The sequence below is a fragment of the Eleutherodactylus coqui genome, chromosome 3 (assembly GCF_035609145.1).
Source record: "Eleutherodactylus coqui strain aEleCoq1 chromosome 3, aEleCoq1.hap1, whole genome shotgun sequence".
Taxonomy (NCBI): Eukaryota; Metazoa; Chordata; class Amphibia; order Anura; family Eleutherodactylidae; genus Eleutherodactylus; species Eleutherodactylus coqui.
In genome coordinates this window covers 42,266,658-42,286,652 of record NC_089839.1, presented here as the reverse complement: position 1 = coordinate 42,286,652, position 19,995 = coordinate 42,266,658, and the positions used below count along the sequence as shown (strand labels likewise).

At 42.3% G+C, this 19,995-nt stretch overlaps 1 protein-coding gene across 1 annotated transcript in view; it reads right to left on the bottom strand.

Moving 5' to 3' along the window:
* Positions 1-19,995, bottom strand: part of LHCGR (luteinizing hormone/choriogonadotropin receptor) — a 132,633-nt gene that overhangs the window by 29,879 nt on the left and 82,759 nt on the right. Inside the window, exons 5-9 of the mRNA XM_066595521.1 lie at positions 13,371-13,445; positions 9,979-10,056; positions 8,665-8,733; positions 4,790-4,864; positions 1,051-1,236 (exon numbers count right to left, since the gene is read on the bottom strand). Coding sequence (XP_066451618.1) covers positions 1,051-1,236; positions 4,790-4,864; positions 8,665-8,733; positions 9,979-10,056; positions 13,371-13,445 — 483 coding nt within the window. The remainder of the gene's footprint in view (positions 1-1,050; positions 1,237-4,789; positions 4,865-8,664; positions 8,734-9,978; positions 10,057-13,370; positions 13,446-19,995) is intronic.

The window sequence follows — 19,995 nt, the reverse complement described above, 5'->3', positions numbered from 1 at the left end:
TATGGGGACACAGATTGGTTTGGAATCAGCAAAGGCATCCAACAGGGCTGCAACCTCTCACCCTTCTTGTTTAACCTATATGTGGAAGTGATCATGCAGAAGATGGGCCTAGACGAATTGGAAACCAGGGTGAAAATAGGTGGCAGAAACATCAACAATCTCCGTTATGCGGATGACACAACTCTGCTTGCAACTCTGAGGCAGCTGATATGCAAGATTAAAACTGAAAGTAAAAAAAATGGGCCTTTGCCTGAATTTAAAGAAGGCAAAAATTATGACAACTTCCTTGGCTCAAAAATGAATGAGGCCAGAGAGATAAAACATAGGATAGCACTGGGGCCATGTTGGTATAACCTGGTATTTCCTGTATATAACTATATATACACAGCTGGTATAAGGTATGCATCTTCCTGTATGCATTGATATGAGACATAAGTCTGCTCATGGGAACACTGGAGGATATTTCCAAACAGTAATGCCTGATAATGTGGGGATGTGGCTTTTCAATTGCAGCAGTCTGACAATGGACAATGCCAGTACATTGTGAATCCAAATCAACATCCACAATGTCCACTTCATATCTAACTGAGGATCTGTCAGTTCTCTTGCATCCCCTTTAAAATAACAATTCTTTCCTTTTAGAAATCTGCCTATTATCATTCCTCTGTTATTCCTCCTGGAAATGTATGAATAAATTGAAAACGTGTTATTGTTCCCTTTGTCAATATGGCATGTATATACACACTCTGACATTGTCCAATCAGTGCGGAGCTGTGTAAGGAAACACTTCCAGGAAGAATAAGAGAGGGAATGTACAATACAGAGTTCCAAGAAAAGACGTTCCAGAATGCTCAGTTCATGGGGAATACAAGGAAAACCCACAGTAGCTGAGCTGACGTGATTAGGTGACCATGTCTTATTATATTCCCCCAGCTGTATTCCCATTTACCCAATGTGTGCGCAGTCACATATCACTAATTCCTCCGGTTACTCCATCAAGCCGTTGGTTAGCAGTCAAGTATATTTTGGGATGTGTAATATAGTACTTACTCCTTTAACCTCACGTCAGCAAAAGCACAGCAGTGACTGGGATATGTGAGTCGCGCCTCCACCAGGTTGGCAAATTTGTCCAGAGCTGGCAACTTCTTCAGGTAATAGGATTTCTCTGCTACTAGGACTTGGATGTATTCCAGTCCATGGACGGGGAGATGATCCAATGCCGTTGATACTATTTCTCTAGAAAAAAAGAAAACATGTCTACATCTACGTTTCATCATAAAAAACACATTTAAGACTTGTTTTTACATATTTTCTACATAGTATTTTCAATTTTGGTTTAACCCCTTAAGGACCGCCCCTTATTTTCAGTTTTTCCTCCCCACTTTCAAAAAATGATAACACTTTTATTTTTCCATTCGCACACCTGTCTGAGGGCTTGATTTTTTTGTAGGAACGAGTTGTATTCTTCAATGCTATTATATAATGTACTGAGAAACTTTTTAAAATGTCTAAGTGGAGTGAAATGGAAAAAAACGCCATTTTGCCATCTTTGGAGGGGGTCTTGTTTCTACAGTATACACACTGCAGAGAAAATGACTCACTAACTTTATTCTATGGGTCAGTACGATCACTATGATACCAGATTGATATAGGTTTTTTGTTGTTTTTTTTCGCTGTACTATTTTAAAAAATAAAATATCTTTTGGATTGCTTTTTATTACATTTTTTATTGGAGACTGGGCGACCAAAAAAAAGCGCAATTCTGATGTGTATTTTTTTTTCAGACAGGGTTCACCGTGCAAATAACGCGTTACTTAGATAGATCGGACTTTTATGGACGCAGTGATACCAAATATGTTTTGGGGTATTTTTATTTAGATATATTTTTTATTATAAATGGAAAAACATTTTTTTTTAAACTTTACTTTATTACTTTTAGTTTTGTTTAGTCATTATTAAAACTTTTCAAAATTAATTTTTACTTTTTTTTTTTAGTCCCCATAGGGTCCTAGAACTTGTGATGGTTTGATTACTCTTGCAGTAAGACGTAACATAATAGTATTACATTACCCTGCGATATGGCATAGCTTCATAGGCAATCTGCAGTGGCAGCCCCAGGGGGCTTCAAAAGACCCCAGCTGCGATGGAAACCAAACAGCACCCCACAATCTCATCGCTTGGGACACCTGAACTTCAATCGGGGCATTTAAATGCTGCTGTCAGAAACAGCCAGTACCTACATTGTATGGAGCGGGATCAACTCCCAACTCCCCCCTCTATACAAATCCCGAACACACAGGACGTTAATTACGTCCCGTGTCATTAGGGACGAGTAAGGTTTGACGAGTGTATATTTTGTTAAAACTACTAACAAGTTTCTTTAAGGACCCATTAGCTCTTCAGACATGTCTGTTTTAGTAAATACTTAGATTCCATATAATATAGCCATCTCTTCTTAAAACTCTGCATTGTGCTGTTACTCTATTATAACCCCCTGGAAATGTATGAATAAATTGACAAGTGGGTGTTACTAGCTGATGGTGTATTTGTACAGTCTGACAATGTCTAATTGGTGCTGAGAGTGCTCCCATTAAAATCGATAGAAGCTGAAGCAACTGTTACACTTCCGTGTCCACTCCCGGTTTCGGAGATGGGAATATCGGAAGTATAGTAGCTGCTTCAGCTCCCATTGATATCAATGGGAGTAAAGCCAACTAGGGCACTTCTATGACGCACGTCTGACTAGCTGCACTGACAACTGGCCAGGTGGTCAGTTCATTGCAACGGGTCCCCGGTGATTAGCGATTGATGACCTATCCTGAAGTTAGTTCGTTTTTAAACCAAAAAAGCCCCTTTAACTTAAAGCTGTCAATTTATTCATACATTTCCAAGAGGAGTAATAGAGGAATGGCACAATGTAGAGGTCTATGAAAGGTGCTTCGGTATTTAATACAACAAACATGTCAGGAGAGGTGCCAAGGCTGCATCTCCCATTTATGCACCCGTTCAGACGGCCCGGATGTGGCGAATATACGCTGCACTTGGAATACTGTTGGGCGGGGACAGAGTTTAGCTCTGCTAAACTGCCTCTCCGCCTCCTCATCAGCTGTGGGCAAGGGGAGGGGGCCAGACGGTCTGATAATAGTACATTAAACTCTAGTAGATGCTAGTATGTTAAATGAGGCAGGAGCTAGTGTGCTAATCTACCGCCCCGTCTCGCCCCCTCCCCTTGCCGGCAGCCAGCAAGGGGCGGAGAGGGGGAGGGAGTTTAGCAGAGCTTCTGCTAAACTCCCTCCCACCTCCTTTTTCGGCAGCCCCCATTGGAGTCTATGGGACCGGCTGCAATATTCCGTCCGCATGCTCTATCTTTTCAGGCTGGACGTTCGTACGCACCGGAAAATCGGCCATCTGAATTGATGCATTGGAATGCAATGCATCAGATGGTTGCGTATATTGGCCGGCTGTGAAAACACGCTCATGTAAATAAGCCCTGGGTTGATAATTGCAGTCAAAGCTTCAACTGAATGTAATGGGGGGAGCTAACCTCTGTCTATGTGCATGTTTGTTATCTTTAATAATAATTCCCTTATTGGTAATGTTAATTTAAAAAAAAGTACTGTGCCCTTAAGCCTGGTAGTGCCCGCTCGGAGAGAAGTCACATAATAGAAGGTGGGTTAGAGCCGAACCACAGCTATAAAAGGGAGAGTTCATGTAGGTTTGTGAATGTAAGAGCACCAATGTGTTGGTTGTCAAATGAAAGAGAAGACGCAACTCCTAAGGAGTGAACGGAACTCTAGCAAAAAACTTATCCGGAGGAGCAGGAAAAGACTCTGTCTCGTAGTGGCTTCTCTTGAAGAAGGGAACGCACTAACCGGATCAGCTGAAGTAACCTTTAAAGCTGTTTTAGTAAAGTTGTTATTCTTGAAGAAAGATTTGGTTGAGTGACATTATTCATGCATGTGTAGAGAAGATAGCCAAGCGCTACCCAGCTATTTGTGTCAGCCCCATTGAAATGAATGGAGTGGCACTGCACATGTGCGACCACTGCGTCATTCGATCTTCACGTCAGCAGGGGTGGATGCAGCAAGTGATGAGGAGAAGGGCAAATGGGACCCCCATTCTTGAAATAAGTGGGAAATCAGCAGTGAGACCCCCACTATTCCTATGGATAGATGATAAAAGTCTATTTTGGGGTAACCTCTTTAACAACCTTTAATGGGATTTTCTGGGATTAAAAATAAGAAATTGAGCATAGTGACCTCCTTAAGTAGCCCCTGTCCAGTGCAGAAGTCTCAATTCCCGCCACTCCGTTCCCAGAAGAAGCTGTGGTGGTCACATGCCATTTACTGTGCAGAAGTGATTTTGCCATAAATGCAACACTACTACTGAATCCTGATTGGCTGAGCACTCATGCACACTGAACGGCACATGACTGTCATAACTTCTTTCTGGATCGAAGTGGTGGGCATCAGGGGTCCTGCGCCACTTAAGCAGGCCAGTATGCAATATTTCTTTATTTTACACCATTCTCTGCCCCTAAGTCCCCGAAAACTCCTTAAACTAGCGATATACACTTTTTATTTCTACCTTTACAACGAACTGGAACACTCCTAATAATTGAGTCTCGTTATACTCATAAATTAGTAAATTACTGACTAGAAACTAATAAACCGAACTGCGCTCAGCTGAATTGATTGCGCATTCGTAGAGTGTATTAATTGAAGAAATTATTTTTTAGAATTATTAATAAATGTCTGAAATGAAGAAACTAAATGACTATTGTACTTACAAACGATTTGGTCCAGTGGCTCCCTTTAAGGCATCGTTATGGAAACGTTGTAGATTTTTGTTGTCATTAAGAAACCTGCATGCAACAGATATTAATTACACTACATTTTCTCCATAGAAATTCAATTTTAATAGTCATGAGTTCCTGCATACTAATATTCTGCCTAGAGTGAAATAACTTCTCCTGTTGCTACGTACAGGATTTATCTAAGTCTTACCAAAAACACTGCATACAAATGAGTACAAAGCTGGACATTTCTAATAAAAGGTCCCAGAAAGGTGTTCTCCAGCTCTAAATGATAAATGTCAACTTGATGACGTCCGACCTCCAAGATCTCTATAGATTAGTACAATTGAGAGGTCCCTCTGGAATCCCACTGGTCAACTATTGGCGACTTATCCATATTAGGGAATATCAACCCTTTGCAATCCAATTTTGGATTCAGGATTTCCTAGGGGGCTTTCTCTTTCTGCCATTATACAATGGCGCCATCTGCTGGCTAGAGCCAGTACTGCGGTATGTGACATGCTGGAGAGGCCCCCAACAACAGAGCGGCCAGTAAGCGACAGTAAGAATACCCTGCCATACGTTTTCTAAGATCAGAGCTGTACAACCTTCAATCAGAATGTCTTTAGATGACAGACAGTGGATTGAAAAGAGTTAATATTCCTAAGAGCAAGGTGTAACTCAGGAACAAGGTATTGGCCTGTGGCTCTTGCTCTGATGGACCCAGCCAGTCCATATATTGTACATTAGAATGTACAGTACCTTAATACCGAAGCACCAGAATAATGTCTGAACCCAGAATATATAGTGGCATATGTTGAAGACCATGGCTAGGTCAACGGGTGGCAGCAGAGAGTGACGACAGAAAACTCAAACATGTAGAAACCAAAGGAACACACAAACTAGGTCAGCCTTAGTTGCAATCAAAATTATTCAACCCCCATAGGTTTATTTGTCAAATTTATTAACTTTTAGCTGTTTGCAAAAAAAAAAATCAAGAAGAATTTAAACAGCTCAACACAACTAATAGAGCAAGTGGTTTCTCCAAATTCAACACAAAATGTCCCTTTTACTGATTAATGCAGTCTCAGAATTATTTACCCCTGAATAGAATGTTTCATTAGAGCACACATTTGCAAATCAGGTGATGTCTCAAGCACACCTGTTGCAACTAATAAAGGGCTTCATTGATTACATCAGGTGTGCTTGAGATAAAACACATTGTATTTGATTGTTCTTTTGCAAAGCTGAAAGTTCGTAAATTTGGCAAATAAACCTAATTTGCAATGGGGGCAGAGGGAGGGATCTGTTTATAATTTTGATTGGAACTGTAACATATAACACCCAGACCCCCATGATTATACTCAGCAAAACTTAATGGACCATTGGGTTCTTTGCTGCCGTAGGTTCAGTAAAGTAGAACTACCTACCTTGGGAAAGTGGGGGGGGGGGAGTTAGGAGTTCGGGTGTTGCATGGTGTCTCTGACTACCTGAGCACTGGTGATAAACTGGTAGTCGAAGACACTACACACTGCTCATGTCAGCAACACATGGGAATCAGAGCAGCATGTAGTATCTTGTACACTGTGCATTGGTAATACATCAGTAGTCTAGCAGTTAGACAAAGAAGCGGTGCGGCCATCTTTGTTTGTATAAGACTGGAGGGTCCCTCTAACAAAAAGATTGATTACATTTGCAAGAGCTTTATGTACAAAAATGAAAAGAAATTCACTGTTTGTTAGAAATCAGCCTTTGTTGAAACATTTTAAAGATCTCTGCAGTTGGATATTACAAGTTGTAAATTAGAATTTAATTCCGGTTCGCTGTGCAGAAGTTAATGTATAAGGACACTGGATGATATACAGTTCAAGCAGGAGCCATTTACAATTATAGCAAAACAGCTGCAGAGAGATCAAATTCCCCAAAGTCGTCTCTATGAAGTGTTGATAGGATGAGCAGCTCACAGGTTATCAGGTATAGGAAGCCCTTTGTCCTAATTCAATTACCCGTAAGCAATCAATTAACAATTAGATGAATGGGACACATACATATCGATATATCATACACTCTAAGGGCTCGGTCAGACCAGCAATTTTTTTTTGCGCCTATGTGCGCAAAAAATGCGCTCCATGGATCTGCCAGATGCACATCACCGAAACTCCGTGTAGTGGCAGAGGACCCCGATGCTATCCCATTGTTTTCAATGGGGTCGGCGCTGTTGTCGCCCCATTGAAAACATTGGGATGAAGGCAACCCCTGCATTAATTTTCGGGGAAGGGCTTGAAATATAAAATCCTTCCCTAAAAATAAGTCCTAGCTCCAGCGCATATTCTCCTAGGCTCCCCAGTACTCTTCTGAAGCATTTTCTCCTGTCCGGGGATTTAAACATACCCACCTCCTGAAAGCACTGGGTCTGATTGGCTGAGCACTGTGACCAATCACAGGCAGCACTCAGCCATTCATTGAATGATAGCTGAGCGCTGCCTGTGATTGGTCACATCGCTCAGCCAATCAGAGGCAGTGCTTAGCCATTCATTGAATTCAATTCATTGAAAGCAATAGGTGAACATGGCGGTCCTCTGCCACAGCTGTGGCAAAGGATTCTTTCGTCCCTGCTGCAGTCCCCTAATCACTGAACACAGCTGCTCCAGTAGCAAGGAGCTTCGGTCACGCACATTTTGCACAACCGTGCAGCGCATTTTTTTTTTGCTCACATAAGTGTGCCAAAAGAAACGCTCATCTGACCAAGGCTTGAACGAGCCGCAACCAGGTCATGGCAAAATCTCATGTTTTCTCACCCAGTCAGACGCCCATGTGCCGCGTATATACGCCGCAGTCTGTAATTCCGGTGTATATACACCATATATATCACTACACTCTCTCACCCTCCCTTTGCTGACTGATCGCAGCAATAGAATTTCCCATAAAAGCCTATGGGAGCTGCCGGAAAGGGAGAGGGAGGGAATTTAACAGTGCTAGCCGCCGCTAAAATCCCCCTTTTATTGCTGGCAGCTCCCATAGGCATCTATGGGAGCTGCAAGCTGACCACAGGCAAAAGATAGGACAAGACCTATCTTTTCCAGCCACGCGTAAAAGCGGCAGGACAGACTCTACAGTGTATGTGTTATCTTCTCCAACCGGCCGATTTTACTATAATGCTAATTATTTTATGATGTGTTCTGTTCCCTGCGGAATTGCGCGACATATTGCGCACCTATGGGGTGGAAATGCGAGAAATGCATGTGCTAAAAAGGAAAATGAGAATGAACCCCGATTCCTATCACATTCATGTCTTCATTTGAATGGCAAAGCATGGATTTTTCTGAGCGTGGATTTGAAATCCGCGTCATGGAAAACAAAGAAGTGGCATGTAATCTTCTGACATGGATACTGCACCAGAATGGGGGCTAATTCCCATGTGGACCTGTGGCTTATGTAAATGCAGATCTGCAAATTGTGTTGGCGATCCGCATTGGATTTCTCAGGGCACGTTCACACGATATCATCCAAGTTGGAAAAATTTAAACGGAAATAGATGTATCAATTTTTTTCTCCATTATTTCAATGGGTTTTCCAAAAAAATGGAATGGTTTCAGTTTGTTTCTGGGAAGAAAACAGAAACCTAACGGAATGGAAGCAAACTAAAAAGCATTCCGTTTTTTTTTGAAAACCCATTGAAATAACATAAAAAAACTGAAATGTTTCTTTCCGTTTTCTGCACCAAAAATGAGCCAGAATTGTGACTGAAAGCCCTAACGCAGTTGTGAATGTACCGTAGCCCCAATGATTAGTATACAACAACGTTAGTAACTAGGCAGTGGCATGCACAAGGTTAAACCTCCATACACGGTCTATATGATTATACCTACAGTTGATCCAGCTTTGTGCCGTTGAATGCATAGCTGTGAATTTCTTCAAATCCATTTCTGAAAAGTTTCCTAGTACAAAGAAGAATACAAAGGGTCAGAGTACCAGTGACCGGCAGGGTCGTAGACAGAGATGAGCGAGTATACTCGCTAAAGGCAATTGCTCGAGCGAGCATTGCCTTTAGCGAGTATCTCCCCGCTCGAGACTGAAGGTTCGGGTGCCGGCGTGGGGGAGCGGTGAGTAGCGGCTGTCAGCAGGAGGGCGCGGGGGGGAGAGAGGAAGAGAGAGATCTCCCCTCCGTTCCACCCCGCTCTCCCCCGCAGCTCCCTGCCCACCGCCGGCACCCGAACCTTCAGTCTCGGGCGGGGAGATACTGGCTAAAGGCAATGCTCGCTCGAGCAATTGCCTTTAGCGAGTATACTCGCTCATCTCTAGTCGTAGACAATTGCTCTTGGCTCCGGATGCAAAAATTTACCTTGGGCCCTCTCACTGCTCTCCCCTTGCAGCTACTTTGCCCATGCCACCCCCATAATAAATTATAATGCATCACTGACAGTGTTATTGGCCACATTGCTGCTGCACTAGCGTGAAACCATACCCAACCACTCCGTCGGACCAAGAGGCGTAACTTGAAGCTCCCCGGCCCCGATGCAAACCTTGTAACAGGGCCCCCAACTATAATGCTTTACTCATAGTACTGGGTTCCCTATATGGAGAGCAAAGGCCTTATGGGCCTCCTAAGGCTCCTGGGCCCGGGTGCAACCGCATCCCCTGCATCCTCTATAGTTACGCCCATGCGTGAGACCTAATCCAACCACTCGGTGGGACCTTACCCAGCCTGAAAAGTTAGTCCCCCTTTAGGTTTACACTGTCTAGCTATTAAACAAGATTAGTAAATATGCTCTATAATCTTTTTGAGGTGTTTTTTTTTAAAGACGTTCACATTTCCCACAGCTGACAGACAAATTATAGTTCCTCCTATACCCAAGGGGTGCTGACCACGGACATAGACCCTGTACATTTGGTATCATATTATGGACTGTATAGTTCCATATGAGTTTCCATAAAGAGGTTGCATTATTTCGGCAGTGTATATGGCCCCATTCATGTGTGATGGCCTTATCTGTACAGATCCCAAATATGGTAATCCTTAGCAGACTACAGGAAAGTAGAATCCCCAAAATTTCCTCCTTTATGTTCATATCACTTCTATTCGAGATTTAGGCAATGACAATATAACTGGAGCAACAATTTCAGCAACGAATCCCCAAATCATATAGAAAGCAAACATTTAGAAAATGCATTTCATTACTTACAGTGTCAAAGATTCATTGTTCATCTCTTGGAAAGCATTTGCAGGTACTGTAGTTATATGCAAATTATCATAGATTTCCCTGGAAGAAGAAGAGGAGAGCGGGTGACTACAGTAATACTACAGTAGATGAACAGCAACATTGAAACAATACAGAGGGAAAAAGCGGTTGTCCAGGAAGAACAGCGCCACTCTTGTCCATAGGTTGTGTCTGGTATTGCGAGTGAGCCTGATTGTTGCAAATGGAAATAAGCTGGAATATCAGACACAACCCATGGGCAAGAATGGTGCTGGTTCTTGAGCAAAAATTAAAATCAGACCCTTTTTTATCCTTTCAGACAGTTCTCAACAAACATAATGGTAATGTAGCCAAAAATGTTACTTACTACCGTGTTTCCCCGAAAATAAGACAGTGTCTTATATTAATTTCTGTTCTAAAAGGTTTAACTTTTTTACACGTATAGCTGCCTGGACACTTTTTAAATTGACTTTTTAAATTAACTGTTAGCAGGGCTTAATTTTGGAGTAGGGCTTATATTTCAAGCATCCTCAAAAAGCCTGAAAAATCATTTTGCATCCTCAAAAATTCTGGAAAATCATGCTATGTCTTATTTTCAGGTAAGGGTAGTTACCTACTGTATAAGAAATGGAGGCACAAAGACTGGTTGTACATAGCTGCTAGTAGAACGTTCATTCAGCTATTCGCCCCCTTCACTATAAATATGGCAAACTGCACCAATGCCCAACATAACCAGATATACTGTAAGGTCAAGACAAGACTCATTTAAGGATATGTTCACACGGCGGAATTCACAGTGAAATTTTCCATGTAAATTCCGCCTCTGATACCCGCCACAAAATCCATGTATTTCTCATGCGGTCTTTGGTGCAGATCCACATGAGGATTTAGCCCTGTCAATAGGCAAAATCCATGAGATAAATTCCGAAGTGGAAAATCGCGATTCCTCATCAAGAAGTAACACATCACTTATTGACACGGAAGCAAATCAACTGCGATTTTCCACTTGCGAGGGAGAATCACAGTATGTTCTATTCTGTGTGGAAAATCAATGCAGTCAATGGAAGCCGTCCGTACTGCAATATTCCGTGCAGTGGGCACTGCGGAAGTACCACGAGAATCTGTGTCAAGGCCCAGCATCGGCACGTCATGCCCTGCACTGCACATGCACACCGGCTCGCCAGCCAAGACGCTCGTGGCGGATCCAGAGAGGTGAGTATGGGGTCTCTGTGGGGCGCTGGGTCTGATTCCACTGCGATATTTTGCAGTCTGAATCCGACATGGCCTTGGGCATGAGCCCCAAATAAAACAACGTGACACGTTGGACAGATCATAAATGTTTTAGGCTGGCATACGCCTTTAACACACGAGCTTGTACCTTGCTAGTTAATGAGCCTTGCTGAACTTTGGATAGCCATACAGATTAGATTGCTGTCAGCTAAACGCTTAATCAACAGGTTTCTAACACAACTCCCTCATACACATGCATGCTTGGCTTAGCTGATCATGCATGTCTTCTGGGTCAGGACAGGGGAGAGTAAGCCACTGCCTGATACTTCTGTTGAAGGCTTATCTCCCCCAAGAACAAGAAGATTGGGCTAGATGAAGCCTAACTTCCCGATTCTTCTTTTCCTCCAACATCTGTTGTTGGGGGAGAGTTAACAGGACCCTATTAAACATTAGATAGTTGGCCGGTCCCACTGAAATTTGGGTGTTTCAGCCGACAGACCTCCAATGTTTTTGCCTAGATTTTATGTGCCACATCCTTCCTATGGTGCCAACCAGATGGCCATAATATGGGCACATTTTTGCATCCTTGTTATAACTACAAGACCCTAGACCTCTCACAGTTCAACTAAACCCAACTTAGGCCAGGTTCCCATCATTAAGTTGTGTTCAACCAGTGATTTCACGCAAGAGACGGACACAACTGAAGCTATTTTTGTGCACTTTTTGTACCGATCCAGCATCCATAGCCTAACAGGAAAGCAATGCATGCAATAGTTTTCTGTCCGATCTAGTTAGGCTTCAAAACTGATGAGACGGCTGCCATGAACTATCCCATAGAAAGTTATAGGATTGGTACTGACATTAGTTTTCCTCCAGCATTGTAGTAAAACAGCTGGACTGCTAGACATATAGGCTCATTCACATGTACCGGAATTAGCTGCAGAATTTGGCACCATGGAAACCTACACCAATGTCCGCAGGCCTGATTGTGGGTTTTGCTATAGAATTGCTGGTCGAAATAAGCCATTTTCAATTTTGCATCAAACTCCGTATTAGACATGCAGATTTTGGTACAGAGTTTTCTGCACAGCAGCAAATTCAGGTGTGTGTGAAAGAACCCCATGAGAACCGGGTCTTCAATTACAATGTCGATGTTGGGTTTAAGAGTAGAGTTGCGGCCATAATTAGAGCTCCGTGAAAGCTGCCTACTTCTGTTCTTTGTACGTTTTATACTTTTGTAAATTGTGTAAAAAATTATGTACAGAAGCAGTAGCAGCGCTTCAGTGGATGTAGCTCAGTGGTTAGCAGTTGCCTCACAGTGCTAGGGTCCTAGCTTCAAATCAAAGACAAAAATCTATGTGGAATTGAAAAACTCCATGCTGATGTTGTCCTTGTTCAGATTTGAACCTAGAACTCGGGCATTGCAAGGCAGCATTAATAACACCATGCTACTCCATCTTCCTATGGAAGAGAAGAACAAGAGCCACAAAGAGAACATACAAACTCCATGAAGATGTTGTCCTTGGTCAGATTTGAACCTAAAACTTCAGCATTGTAAGGCAGCATTACTAACACCATGCTACTCCATCTTCCTACAGAGGAAGAACCACAAAGAGAACATACAAACTCCCTGCAGATGTTGTCCTTGTTCAGATTTGAACCTGGGACTCCAGCACTGCAAGTCAACAGTGCTAAAACTGAGCTACTAAGCTTCTTTCTCTGGAGGGGAAGGGGAAAGAAACAATGATTTTCTTCTCCTTCTCCATATTCTTCACTTTATTCTCTTTCTCCGTAGGGAGGAAGAAGGAGCAAGCAAAAGGAGGAAGAAAAAAGAAGCAGCAGCATGGTGGCGCAGGGGTTAATACTATTATGCTGGAGTCCTAGGTTCGAATCTGCCCAAAGACAACATCTGCATGGAGCTTTCCAGTTCTTTAAGAACTACCCCCATGCTCTTGAACAGTGTTGGATACTACTTTTAGGGGTTATTATGAACTTATCGTTCGACAGAAACTGAAATTCTTGAGATTCAGGCTTTTGCTGAACCTAACGTCTAGCAAAGGCTCGACCCAAATCGGGGCTCTTCAGGTTTGGTTCTCTCCTCTCTAATCATCATCACAATAATCACAGTGTCAGATAATTATACTTACAGAATGAAGTTTAATTCCACCGAGAAGATTCTTGTCACATCTGGAAATTTCCGTAGTCCTGTATTACAAATACTCCTACACGATATTAAAAAAAAAAACCTCTGTAAGTATAGCTGCAATGCAAAGCGCTACAAAAATAAAGTGTAACCAATATTGTTATTACGTTCCACGGCAATTGAGAATCCCATATACTCGGCAGATATGTGACAGTAACAAGAGCGGAGGCAAAAACACATTTCTACAAGTAGCTATTTGTGATGGAAATAACTGCAATAAATATGTAAAGCGAGGCCGTATGATGTGCGGATGGTTCTTTTATGAACCGCGGTCTATAGATTTAAAAACATAATTGGCTATTAATGCGGAGTAACGTGAACTTGTAAGTAATGATGAGGCCCTTAAATCTGGTGGGACGTTTCTTCGGAATACATGCTTGCAATTTAGGTGATTAATTTACAGGCTGTTATTCAGTTCTCTAATATTCGCCCCGGAGATGTCAACGCACTTCATGATTAAATGAACCTACTGCCCCAACAGGTCTTCGCACAATATGGAAGCTGCAAGGCAAGTGTTGAAGTGAGGATCCTAATTAAATAAGAGAAGGTCTGTAGGTTGAGTTTCAAGGCAATTTCTGAACATCTAAAGGGGGAATGTGTGTTGTTAATCAAACAGCCGAGGTCATTCCAGACCTTGTACTTTTATGATATTGCGGTATTAATAACTAATGAAACCGCTAACAATTTGATGGCTGCTTTATAATATTGTCATCATTTTTTTTTTTTATTTGTAACATCATTCTGTGATGAGATGATGGCCGGCGGCGTCTGACGGAGCAACTCTGCATACAATGTTTAATTAGTATTGGAAGATAAACATTCGGATCCCGGAGGGAAAATTAGGGTCGTACAGTCAGGTTTACTATTATAGTCTCACGCAGAGAATTCTCACTTATTTTTTCTTCTTAGCGTTTCCAGTATTTTTTTTTAGAATAATTCCACTGTATATAAATATTTCAATTCTCAAAGAAATAAAAAAAAAACACTCCTTCCATGTGCCGGATATAATTATTGTGTTTTCTCCCGAAGCTCCCTTAGGCAGTTCTGGTGCCACTTCTACCACCGCATCCCCTATAGCCACATATAGTGCAATAGACCCTGCCATTATATAGCTTAATACCCTCCAGGGTGTCAATCAGCAGGTTATTTAGATATGTTATATGTTCTTGTTGTCATGCCACATCAATGTCTTTAACCATTGCAGGATAGGAAGCTGCGGACAGCTGAAGCTGAAGTACAGATATCTTGTGTATTCATATAGTCGCCACTTAAAGTGATAAATGCACTAAGGGCCCTTTTAGACAAGACGATTTATTTTTGAGCGAGCGAATGACGTCATCGTTAGCTTGTTTATAAAAGCGGATACATTGGGCATTCTTTCACATTCGCTGTATAAGTGAATGAGAAGGACTGAATGAGCACTGTTTAACCCCTTAAGGACCAGGCTGTTTTGTACCTTAAGGGCCAGACACTTTTTAGGGATTTTACGTATGTGGTGGTTTTACTGCCCTATTTTTTTTTCCCCTACCAAAATTATTATTTTTTTTTTTTCCATGACATATAGGGCTGTTTTTAAAATATCTTTTTCATTCACTTTTTTTCTCATTTATAGATAGAGTATTAGCCGACCCGAGTATAAGCCAAGTCAATACGTTTTACCACAAAAAACTGGTAAAATTTATTGACTCGAGTATAAGCCGAGCTATACTCGAGTATATACTAGGTAAAAATAAATGCAATACTCACCTTCCAGCTGCCATCGATGGTCTCCCTGGCGGTGCGGCCAGCTGCTTGAGAATTCTCCCCACTGTCATCTCTCTGCTCATCCTTGCATTCCCCTGCCGTCAACACTGTGTAAGTAAGTGCTGTGATTGGATCGAGTGCCAGCCAATCACAGCCGGTGCTCCATCATTCACAGCTGTTCAGTGAATGACATCACTGAATGGCTGTGATTGGTTTATCGAGTGCCGGCTGTAGTGACAACCGCTGTAGTGACAACAGTCACTTTCAGAGCTGATCAGGGTATGCTAGGCCCCTGCAGCTCTGCTGTAGCAAGGAATCACATGACTGCCGGCTCGTGTAGTGGAAGTTACACTTCCACTTTCACTTTTTAGTACATAGTGCTCATTGAGCGTGATATACCCAGGAAAGGAGAAGGCAGAAGTGGTTAAAAACCACTTCTACCTTCTTCTTCTGGTTCTCAGTTGTGATTAACTACCTGTTTCTTGCTTGATTGCAGAAGCAGGGGCTTTAATCCTGTGCTGTATTTTTTACAATCAGCTGGGATAAAAGCCTAGGACCAAGTGCAGTAAATTTAAAGCGCTTGGGGCTTAATGGGTTAAACTGAACGATAAATGAACGAGCCAACGATGGTTTTTTGCCTGCGTAAAATGAACGACGAGAGAAAAGTGAACGAATATCGATTGTTGTTTAGTTGTTGGCCAGCCGCATTTAGACTGAATGGTTATCGTTCACTTTCGCTCACTTGAACGATTTTTTAGAAGGGTAAATGTTCCATCTAAGAATTGCAGCAAAGATAGATTACGATCAGTGCACTGATAGGCAGTGTGCCTGTAATCTGCCTGTGCAGAAAGCACCAATGTAGCAGCATACCTAAACCAGAACAGATCCGTGAATGAATACTGTACCAGAACCAAGCTCAGAACATAAATACAGCGCTAGAACCAAACGCAGTACATACATACAGCAGCAGAACCACCCTCATAATATAAGTAAAGTACAAAGTTCATAACATAAATACAGGACCAGAACCAAACTCAGTACATAAATACAGCACCAGAAACAAGCTGATAACATAAATGCAGCACTTACGAATTTCAGTACATAAATACAAGACCAGAACCGAGCTCATAACACAAATACCATACAAACCAATCTCAATACATAAATACGGCACCGGAACAAAGTACATAACCTACATTTTCTAGCAGAACTAAATGATTGAGTGTCAGGGCACCAATGGGCTAACAGTGGCATTTCAGAACATTAGAAGAGAGGAGACAGAAGCAAGAGGATGATGATTCACACAGTTCCACAAGATGCTGCGTGTGATTGTTCTCAGTAAGAGAAACCAAGTAATCTTGTAGAGTAGATCAACTCCATACGTCTGCGGAAGAACCCTAAGCAGATTTGAAAGCTCGCTATAACATCATGTATTTTTGTTAGCCATTAAAAGGTATCATATCTACAAGATTACTTGGTTTCTCTCACTGAGAACAATCACACTTTACTCTACTGGCTAACACCATACCAAACCTTTTTTTCATTTTACAAGATGCTGATGCATGGATGGGTGTGATCATCTGGCCAAACAAACCTAAGGGGGAGAATGGGAAATTGCCCCCTGCCTACACCTGCCTGGTTGTTTTCCCTTACAAGCTGGTATCCGGCAACCTGTGTGACCGCACGTAGCTAAGGTTAGCCATGGTTATGATGATTATGCAGTGATACTATAATTGTGCTCTAATCCTTATTCAGAAGACCCCCCCCCCAAAGGGGTATTCTGAAGTTTCTTTTTTAATTACTTATAATGCTTCCCCCATACTGCCCATAGTATCATTGTAATATATATACATGTTCCACAATATGCCCAATCTCTTTGCTGGCAGCTTGTAATGTGACCCTTGACATGGCCACTTCCTTCTTGGCCAGATACGTCCCGTATACAGATCACATGGGCCAGGAACTAGGGGCCATTACTCTGCAAACACGACATCACTGCTGATGGACTCCCTATTTCTCCAATGCAAGCATTTTGCTCAATAGTGTATGTGACGCCGATCAGGGAGCTAGGTTGGCTTAAAAGAGAAGCCCAGATAGTCTTCAGTGTTTGTGTGTGTGAAACAATGAAAGAGATAGCCCATAAATGTTACATCAGTAATGATGACATGTTCATTGTGGGCGGAATCTGGCCGGGAAAGATTTTGTGAGTAATGAATGATGCATGATCGGGAAGCAGATTGGAGAGTTGGTGGGGTCACGTGATGACATTATAGTGTAGAAAATGTCTAATGGGGCAAAATTATAAACTGGTACATAACTGCACTATGAAAACAGTTAAAATGTTAGTCCCAGACAACCCCTTTTAATGTTCGTATTAATGCTATATGTACAAATGTACTAAAGTTTAACTTGACTCTTAGCACGTCAGGAAAATGTTCTGTTTCACAGTTTAGTTGCTCTTTCAATGGCTTTTGTTGTGTTAAGATATGATATCAGTAACTTTTCAATGGCTTAAAGGGATTTTTCGCCCTCTGGATAGGCCATCAGTAGTTGATGGAAAGGGGACTGCCACTTGGGCCACTTGGCCCGCTGTCAGTGCAGTGGGCTGGATGTTACTCTAAACAGACAAGGGAGGAAGAGTATGAGCCAGCTTCACTTCCATTGGAATCAATGGGAGAGCCGCGCTGCTACAACACTTCCTGCTTTTCTTCTGGTCAGGATTCTGCTATCAGGCCAGACGATCAGCTGATGGACGGTGGTCCAGAGTATCGGACCCTCAATCATCAATTACTGATGGCCTATCTAGAGGATAAAAAAAGTGTTTTCCCAACTTGGCAGTCCTATTGCAATGTGTTTGAAATTACAAAACAATGCACTCACCCATAAGATGTTTTTTTTCAAAATGCTCCATTCTCCAGATATTGTGGATATTGATTCCTCCGTTCTCTGGTTGTTTACTGCTCATTGCCAAGGAATTAGATTACCTCTTCTTTAGATAGAAATAGCAGAGGAGGCCAGCGCTTGCAACGAGCAGTAAATAATCAGAGGGCAGAGGAATCAATATCTACAATATCTGGAGAACGGAGCATCTTGAAAATAGACATCCTATGGCTGAATGTATTGTTTGCAATTTAAAACACATTGAAATAGAATTAATTCCCAAAATGGAAATACAGGAAAGATAACTTGTGGTAGAAAGTTATCATAGTCAAGGTAAACTTTGTTAAGTCTATAGGCATTAAATGCAATGGAGTTAGCCTGTCGGTAGAAATAATATAAGCTTGGAATCTGATTCTTTAGTGGATTTGAACCTATGGTTGCCATTCTCTCATTCTATTTTCTACTTTTCTATAACTGCTGTTCCTCAATGGATCCAGCTGAGCCTAAAAACCTGGTCAGTGGGAACCCAGAAATCAGATGTGATCAGCAGAGAAACCTGGCCCCAGGTGTTCAATTACCCTGCAGACTCTCCACAAGGCAAATGAAGGATTATATAGTGCCCATTGAAACCACTAGGCTGAATTATATGGGTAAGCTTCTTGTAGCCGCTCTCCATTCTGGATATTTAATGGAGGTCTTAAATGCAAGACTCGCATCTATTAAGTCATAATATCCTAGTAGGGTATATGACAGTATTTTAAATTAGACAAGCCCTATAAAGGCATTGTCCAGGACGTTGACTATTGATAATTACTCAGGATAGATCGTCAATAGTTGATTGGTGCTGGTCCGCTGCTTGAGATCCACGTTGATCAGCTGATCCCTGGGCTAGCCTTGGTCACCTTGATAGGCTTGGCAATAAAATCGCCCCTATTTTAGCAAAATCGAATGGGATAAGTCAGAACCTATTTTTGTCAAAAATCACGGGAGAAGCGAATTTCCCACAAATGTCTCCTGCAGAGATTAGCATGTGGCCAATCAGCAGCCAATTAGTTCTCTGTTTCCGGCACCAGACATCGGTGAAGGTGCCAGTCCAGTCACTACAAATTATTTGCAGACCTTACATGGCTAGCAGTGCGATTTGGGGAATTCAATTACATTTTGCAAGACAGGGACAGCACACAAATATACAAGCAGTACTGTGAGGCCTGTGAGGTGGAAGATGATGAGGGGCTTGATCCAACATAGATGGACAGGGAGAGTCATGATAGCAGCCCACAGGTGGAGGAGGTAGAGGCAGTCATTATGGGGCAGCACCATGCTAAGACGGGTTGCAGACAATCATAAGCGTGCAGTCACATAAACTCCTACAACCCGCTGCCTTGGAGAGCCCACCCAGGCCAGAGAGCAAAGAGTCAGCCTCATTCTTCTCCCTCTTCCACTGCCTCTTCCTCCATGTCCCTTCATGTTCATGTAGTAGCCTTTGAGCATAGAGAGGCATTTTTCTAAAAGGGCAGTACCATACTTATTTCAGGTCTCTCCTTTGCAATTGATGATTGGCTTACAGGCTTCAGAGCCAGCAGTGCGAAATTGTGAGCAGAAGTTGAGCCGCCACCAACACCTTCATAGACATCTACCCCATATCACAGCGTGCCCCAGGTCAACAGCCAGCCTTCAATTTCCTAGCTATGGGAATGCAAAAAAAAAAAAAACCACCCGAAACCATCCACAAACACAGGGCCTGAATGCCAGTGCTGCACAGTTGCTGGCAATGGAAATGCTTCCCTTCAGGGTAGTGGACACAAATGCTTTCCTCAATGTAATGCTACGTGCTAACCCACAGTACCAGATACCTAGCAGCCATTTCTTTGCTCAAAAGGCTGTCTCTGCCTTGCACTGTTTTGTGAGTGATAGCATGTCTCTGGTGTTGAAGAACGCTGTCAGTA